Below are 8,772 nucleotides of genomic sequence, written 5' to 3'. Positions count from 1 at the left end.
TTCTAAGCATCGAATATGATCTTGTTCTTATAGACTATTTTCTTTCCCTGTATCCGTTCATGATAATGTGACAATTCTTGCTCATTTAACATTATATTTGTTTTGCTCAAAAATTAAAAAAAACGTTACATTCAAGCCAAACAGTGCATTTCTTGAGGGCGACAACATAATATTAACAAATATCTGTTTGTCTGCATAAATGTGAAATTCAACACAATTTTATGCTGATTGTAGAGCACTTCTTACAACTTTCATCCTTTATCTAGGTTAAGATTATTAAAATATGAAAGTGAGTCACACATTTAAAAATTAAAAGATAAATTATAAATATATAAATTTATGAAGTATTTTATGTTTTTTTTTTTTTGCTTGGACATATGTTATTTTGGGTTTTAGAGGCCTCAAGTCTATTTAAATATGTAAATCCATTTAAGAAAGTACAAGTCTAGCTTAAGCTATTTTGGTTAGATATTTTTTAAATTTATAGATTTATAATTTATTTTTTAATTTTTACATGTGTTACCTTCTTATGTTCTAATAAGGATCAGCTGTAAAACTTAGATGGACATATTTGATTTATTAATGATAACCATATAAATGATGCATTATCCTTTTCAGTTCCAACATTAATAAAAATTAAGAGCCAAGCAACTCATTTCAAGTGCGTATCTCCCTCTCGATCTCCTCAACCTTCTCATCAAGGAAAACTATTCATGCAATAATCACTTGTCTGACAATAAGATCCACATTGCTTCAGGATATGTGCTTCATAGACCAGTTTAATGTAAAAATCCCACTCCAAAAAAAGATGGGCTGAATCGATTTTAACCAGTCTTGCTACTGAAAGCTAAGTCTAGAATTTATGTCAAAACAAGCATAATACGATCAATGTCTTATATGGTGTTCCTCAAAACCGTCTTTTATATATATATATATAAAACTACCACTTGTTTTGTTTTTATTTAGAAACAAAATTATATATCTCAATAAGCATTTATTACAATTTTCGTAAATTACCTTTATAAACTCATAATTTTTATTCACAATGAACAATTAATGCAACATTATTTTGATTAAATACAAGGATATTTTAATCCATTTTTTTTATATTTCCAGGTACAACTATCATCCTTAACTGATTCTCTTAACATCTGTGATGCAGTTATTTTGTCTTATATATTAGATAGGTATAGTTGATAGCCTAGTTCCATCTAAATCCCTAGCTTTGTAGGCTGATCCACTTTCAGAAAAAAAAACTTCGTTCCACTTTTCAAGCGAAACTAAGTTCATAACCACCAAGGGAGATCACTGACTAGCTCAACTTAGAAGAGGACAGTATCATATTCCTCCATATCAGCACAGAATAATTTTTCTTGATCAAATATAAAGGTTAAAATTCACTTGATGCATGCTGTGACAGCCAGATATCAATTTATACATGCTCAAAAAAAAAAAAAATGAATTCTATTTTTTAAAAGTAAAATTCTTAACACAACGAATCAATATAATGAAATCATCATTAGAATCGTACAAGATTCTAATCGTGACAAGCGTCAATCGAATGACTAAGAATCTGCAGAATTGCAAATGGTTCAAATGTCAAAACGGGGAACATTTCATTGCCCTAAACTCCCAAGTGAACATTTCAATGTAAAAGAAATACAACAACAATGTAACATAACAGAAAATTTCAAGAGTTTCTACATATATATAAGCATTACAACTGTAGCTTCAGAAACAAGAAGAAACTCTTCATAATATGTGCCAAGAAGACCAAGTTAGTGCTTCTTTGTCTGTACATGTCCCTACTGATGCCCAATGACCCCATGAGTACGTGTAATGGTCTTATACATATTCCACAGGAAAAGGAACCCCTGAACTCACACGGATGCAGCCTTTTTAACTTCATCATATGTACCATTCTCCTCATTGAACGAGTACCTAAATTTAAACAGAAAGAAAATTGTCGGTGATAATTATAATTGAAAAATTACTATTAGCGATAACACAGGAACTCTAGTTTGATTAGATATAGTTGTTTTAGACAGACCATATCTTATGTAACAGGCTTAATTTATTGATAAGAAGCAAATTCCCTTCATAATAAGTTTTTTTTTTTAAATATCTTTTATGGTCTAGCAAATAACTGATGGTTCTTTCAAGATCAAGTAACAACACGTCACTTCAATATTATTCCAGCAAGGATTATTTCTATCACATCTACACAGATAGAATAGAATAGAATAGAATAAAAGAAAAGAAATTGTAATTTTTGTGAATTAAAAGCCGCGTCTTGCCCCTCAAGAGAAATTAAAGAGGTCATTTTCTTTGGATGATAAAATTAAGGAGATCAGCAATATCAGGACAAAAGGTAAGACTACAAAAAAAAAAAAAAAAAAAACACACACACACACACTAGGAGGAATGCACAATACCATTGCCCAGATTCTGCAGAGCAATAGAGTCCTGTATTTGGGTCATAATAATAGCCCAAACTGCTGCTGTAATAGTACCTGGCCCATCAAATAAATTGATGTTAGATCAAGCTTTCAACACAACATAATGTACTTCTTTTTGAACAGTTCATTCAAACTGACTACCTTCGGATAATCATTTTCTATTTATATCAAAGTCAAGAACAAGCCCCCATTCAACCCCAAAAGAATGTAAAAAAGGTGATCACATGCTTAAAATTTCCTAACAAGAATGATAATAGAAGACTGATTACTTGCGCAGAGAAATTGTCTTGTTTACTCTCAATGCACATGGATGATAAAATAATTAAAGTAGCAGTACCAAAGGCCAGATCTGATGAATCCTAACAAGGTTCATGTGAACACTTCTTCCTTTCCTTTCAAATAAAAGATGACTGCTTTGTTATCAGGGAAAATGACAGTTATAGGTCCCAAAAATATGAATTAATGACAGTCAAGTTCTCGACAAATTTTTTTGAAAAATCAGTTAAAAATATCAATCTAGATAATTACAAATCCAGAAGTTTCAATTGTAAATAAGTATTTAAATATCAAATGTAACTCTTAGATTGAAATAGAAATTTTTGTCTATAGCTGTGTGAATTGATATTTGCAATTCATTTTGTAGAAAATTTTGTTGGAGATTTAACTGTCATTAATTCAATGTTTTGGGATCTAACTATCATTCTCCCTTGTTATCACTTGTCAAATCATTTCAAAAAATATTTGAGGGCAGAGAACTTAAGTGTCATACCCAGAAGACTCATCATACACATAATCATTTTGCAATGCTCCACCTGAGAAAGCAAATGTAAAATCATGTCAAGCAAATAATTATTCATATAAAAAGCAACCACAAGTGATTTCCATTTCAGATGACATTTCTGGGAACAATTTGAAAAATGTTACCATCAGAATTAGAATTTGGGGTGTCTGATGATGTTTGAACAGGAGCATTGTTTTCTTCTGCAGATGGTTTTGCAGTATCATCATCTTCGGCAAACATATCATACTCATCTGCACCATTGCCAGTGGCTTCCGTAGTGGAGACATTTGGATTGGAAGGACCAAGGGAGGTACTGGGAAATGTTGCCGAGACCAGACCAGAGTCCATGCCATCAGAGAACAGGTCTCTATCGCCATTCAAATTAGAATTCCCCTCACCAGAATGAGATGATGTGCCGTCTCCTCTTGCCAGGGCCAGCTTCTCATATCCTTCTGAAAGAGGGAGATTACAAAAGGATTACGCAAGTGAAGCTACAATGGAAACAACTTCTCTTCTTGATGCTCATAAATTATATGTATCATATCTAAAGGTTTGAGGGTTTCCCTTTCAAGTGAAGAATTAGATTCTAAGCACAACAAAGATACTGACTTCGAGTTCCAAGAATTGCAAGGATGGTGATCATGAGATGCAAATCCTATCATTATGTCCATGACAAAAGCATAATATACAAGAAGCGTATCTGAACAGTCTACAACTAAGCCAAATAAAGAAATATGACGGTGTATTTATGTGCAGTAGTAGATTCTACAGCAAAAAATGGAGAGTAGTTATTCTTGCGACACTGAACGGCTGCTTCTTTGTGGAATAACATGTTAAGGATCCACCAATCTTTAGCGTCGCAATAATAGTTGGGTGCAAATAAAGGCTTTAGGAAGTTCTCTATATCTGGTTCAAAGGCTTTAGAATGACAAAAGAGGAAGAATTTTTGTGGCAATGCACAATTTGCAGAATCATGAAATATCTAGTTGGAACTGAATGCTTGCATTTTTAAAGTTGTCTTCATGTCGTTAGATGCATAATGGGCTAGTATAATGTTTGTCGCTTCTCTTTGGAGTTCCATGTTCAGGTCAGGAATCTTCCAAGGAAGTGCCTTCAGATACGCAGAGGAACTGGGCAGGTTTTTCTGCATATTCAGATTTTTAATTTTCTTTTACTTTTGGTTGATTCCCTATCCCAATCCCTTCGCAATGCTCTTCCTTATTAATAATTTCTTTGTTCACCATTAATGATGATGATGATGATGATACAACACTGGTGTGGAACACGACCCATGAGATGAAACAATAGGTCCAACAAAAACAAAATAGAGGCATTCTTGATATAACAATTACCTGCTTCACGCTGAAAAACCTCTTGCTTTTCATGATAGACATCTGCAGAAAAAAAAATATAGCAACCAAAAATTAAACTTTGTGTAACAAAACATGCCCAGTGAAGAAACTGATGAGAAAATCTGAAAATCTGCATGACATAAAGGATCTCTAAGTGAAATAATGATAAACTGTTCTAGCCATCCCTAGGATTTAAAACGAGAACTCAACTGTATTCACCATTCTCCATCAGTTTCATAGCATCTTCTGTCAGCTGGTCAAATATAACCTTACTCTGAGGTGACATTTTTGCCTTTCTGTCATTATTACCTTTTAGCCTTCTCAAAGCTTGTAACACCTGTTGGTAGAAGAATAAGCTCATAACAAACTAAACCAGAAATAAACAGCAAGAAAGATGGAAAAAAACTGGGTCTGAAATTACAATTACCGAATAACTAAATCACAGATTACAAGAGAAATGATGGGCCCAAAACAAACCAATGTCCCTCACACCCAGATAAAGAAATTACAATCAAAATACCACAGCTACAGCCTGCATATAACAAGAAGCAAACCAAGACACAAGAAACAGTAACTGGACTTTCAAGAGGCCAGAACTCTCTCAAAACACTTTCCTCTCCAAAAGACCAAATTCCCCTCTCTCAGGCCAAAATGGAGAATTTAAAACTAAAAAAAGTAGTCATTACCCCTACCAACATTGGTTACACTCCATTTGACTATTCACCCCTTCTTTACCTCTTTGGCGAGGATCCTCAGTGTAACCTTCTTGACTGCTGGTGTTTCCCCTTTTACATGATTTCCATTCCTTAATCTTCCACTACAGGTCCTAGGAAAAGATTTGTAAATCTTCTGTGAATCTCCAGCTCTATTAGACACCCACAGACTACATATCGAATTGATGAGTGAGGGAGGGAGGGAGGGAGGGGTGTGTGTGTGTTTCTGCTCAAGCAAAGTGATCCAAAATTGCCAGAATCAAGAGAACAAAGACTGACACATAAACACACAAACAGACACGATCATAAATGTAAAAGACATTAATGAGAAGAGTACAGAAAATTATAAAGCAGAGGATAAGAGATTCTCCAAACAAAAGAAAACCCACACTAGACTAACACCCATAGACTACTGATCAAAGTATACGCATCATCTATAAATAAATATTATTTCCACCCAAGCACAATGTCTAAAATTTCTTCTTTCAACCCAAAGTTTACCCTATCGTAAGCTTTCTCAAAATCCAACCCCTAAACCAGCCTTTCTTCTTTCCAAATGTGATACTCTGATTACTCCCCACTATCATTTGCTATCAACCCAGCATCAAAGATTTGCCTTCTATGCCATTTTGGGTGTTAGAGATGGTATCCCCAAGAATCTCCATCAACCTCAAGAAATGGACCTTAGTGAAACACTACACATCAAGTTAATAGGTCTAAAATACCACCTTATCCTTCTAAGAGACAAGAGTGACACTACTAGGATCCAACCACATGGAAAAAAATGAATCATAACTTTCAGCAGGTCCTCGATCAAGGCAGACAGCAAGCTTTAAAAAGAAAAGGAGGAGACCATAGGGACCAGAAGCCATGTCCTCCATCCATATTCTAAATCACACATCAGGCACCATCATCTGCACCCCCCCCCCCAAAAGGAGGGAAAAAAATCCTCCTCTTAGTAGGTCCTCTTCAGGATTGTACTAAGCTCTGGTATAAGATCCCAATCTAGCCCATCAAGCTCATTCCTGGACAACCTCTGTCCGTACTAGCATCAAAGAACAACCCTTTTTCAATCCTAGTGTCTTGAATTCCAGAAACATTGCTTTTCCAAATTATCAATTTCTCTTTCACAAATTTCAGCTTCTTCATGAACTTTTAACCTTCACATCCTGTGACAGAACACTCTTCACACCTAGATTCAACTTGATTAGAAAAAAGAGTGATGTTGAAGCAAACCAGGAAAAGGTCATATGAACTCTGACATATCTTTTTCAATGGAAATGGAAATGGAAATGGACCCCTGCCTGCATTTAACTTACCAGGGCAGAACCCTTGTTTCCCTTTTATTTTGAAGATTAAGTTAAAATATTGAGGACTATCAAGTATTCTTCCCTTGACAAAGAACAACAGGGCTGCATAAACATGGAGGAGAGTTAACAATTAGCCTCAATTTCCATAGTTTCTTGCTATCTTTACTTTTTCTTGTGTTTTATGAAGCCGAAGCATATAAACTCCCTTAAAAGTAAATTGACAACTTCATGGCCTTATTAACAAATCATTTTTTTATAAAATAGAAAACCTGACCTACATAGAGAATGTTCACCAAAACTATTTTTCATTATACAACAATGCAATAACAGGGAAAGGATATCAAACTGAAAAAGAACTAATTATGATTTAAGAAAGAAAAAGCTAGGCTTACTGTTTCTCCTGGCTCAAGTGCATTGGCAATGCGCCTCTTCATGACTCCAATGTCCTTAGAAGAAAGGTCTTCAATCTCTTCTTCATCATTTGTTACCGCAGAGTTTAATGCAGAATATTTAGGATCAACTTCAACATTATCAAGCCATGCATCCTGAACATATCATTAGCAATCAGAATCAAGTTACAAGTGCCAAAAGAAGGGGGCAAAAAAGAAACTCACCTTAATCTCATCATCTCTGACGTATTCAACAAAATTTCCATCTGCATCAAAATAACCTTCTTCCCTCTCTTTATTTAGGTTGAAAGGTTCTATTTGAATCCCATCATCAACAAAATTTTCATTATCCTACCAAAAGATATCAGCCATCATTGCTTATCCTTTCCATAACTTTATAACAGATGAAACTGCCAACGTCCATGAAAATTGGTGCCAATCAAGGAAAAATCATTCCACATTCAAAGAGATAACAAAACGATAATCTCCATCTTGAAGCTTATGACTGAGTTTCTAAAATTCAAGCAATCAAAATCCATCAAGAGAATAAACAACAAGTGTTAGTCCAAAGTATTGTAAACAGTAAAAATAAAATTGCAAGCCAACTAGACTGAACATGCTAGCAAGCTAGACACAATAAATTGTTAATAATTCCATTAACCAACAATAACCAACAATCACTTGATTAAGTTATCAACACCTATAGAAAAGAGGCAGTCGTATCATCCATAGAAGCTACAAAGTTGCATAAATCTTCCCCTTATATAATCAGTTGGCGACTTATGCCTGACACAAATGCATATAATTGAAGTTTGATAACCATGAAAATATTTATTTATTGCTAACTTGTGCTTTAAGCTTAATCATCCAAAATCTTGTTTTTATGAAACAGCACAAAATCCAAACACTGAACAAACTAAGATGGTCTACGCTTAAAGCATTGACTCCAAATGCAGAACATGAAATTACTAGATAAAACACAAATGATTACACAGTTAACACTATTACCAGTTTAAATATAACAACATGAAGCAACAATCAGCCCAGGCGTATTCCACCAAATCAAGGCTTCAGTGGTATAATCAGATAAACATTGTATCTCAAGCTTGTGAGAAAAGGCAACAATGATCAAACCCCCATTTTTGACAAGGGTTATGTGAATAATATCAAGAACCAATGCTTCCCTCTATATGCAACCTGCTCACCAGATGTCAACATACCTAGCGAAACATAGATATAAGGGAGAATACAGCTCTGCCAACATGGACCACCGAAAGAGGTTGTCACAATACATAAAGTAATGAATTGTTTGTTCTGTTCATGCTTATGGAGAAAAATTGTGTCAATGCAGCCAGCCTAATTAAAATTTATTGTCATCAACGAAGTCAAGATAAAATAAAATCATCAATTGATCCCCAAATAAAAAAACAGTTGAAACAAACCTCATATTTCACGTCAGCAGCCGAGATGTCGGTTGCTATACCTCTACTATCCTCGCTGAGGAGTTCAGTAGTCATTTGACTCCTGCGTTTTGCCCGCTCTTTAGCTGCATGGCGGGGATTCATCATGTCATTTGTGTCCTCCTCAACCGGTCCACTGTCCACCACTGCTTCATCCCTGGCCTCACCTTCTTGCCCTTCGGAAACCTAACCCTTTTTTCCTGCATAAATAATGCATACAAAAATCTACTCAATCGAAGTAAGAGTAACACAAATTTTTCATATAAGCATCATTAAATTTAGTTCCCCAGCTCATAGCAAATTCTAAA

General features: G+C 34.8%; 1 protein-coding gene across 1 annotated transcript in view; it reads right to left on the bottom strand.

Moving 5' to 3' along the window:
- Positions 1-1,483: 1,483 nt before the first annotated feature.
- The window catches only part of LOC129305354 (uncharacterized), a 7,770-nt gene continuing 481 nt past the window's right edge, over positions 1,484-8,772 (bottom strand). Inside the window, 10 exon segments of the mRNA XM_054945407.1 lie at positions 1,484-1,941; positions 2,436-2,513; positions 3,229-3,271; positions 3,384-3,692; positions 4,593-4,634; positions 4,803-4,929; positions 7,008-7,160; positions 7,230-7,355; positions 8,447-8,620; positions 8,623-8,664. Of these exon segments, the coding sequence (XP_054801382.1) occupies positions 1,881-1,941; positions 2,436-2,513; positions 3,229-3,271; positions 3,384-3,692; positions 4,593-4,634; positions 4,803-4,929; positions 7,008-7,160; positions 7,230-7,355; positions 8,447-8,620; positions 8,623-8,664 (1,155 nt within the window). The 3' untranslated portion in view covers positions 1,484-1,880.

This window comes from Prosopis cineraria, unplaced genomic scaffold (genome assembly GCF_029017545.1).
Source record: "Prosopis cineraria cultivar Desert tree isolate PC_DT_omini unplaced genomic scaffold, ASM2901754v1 PC3, whole genome shotgun sequence".
Classification (NCBI taxonomy): Eukaryota; Viridiplantae; Streptophyta; class Magnoliopsida; order Fabales; family Fabaceae; genus Prosopis; species Prosopis cineraria.
Note: the sequence above shows the minus strand (reverse complement) of the source record. Positions and strands in the feature narration are given on the sequence as shown.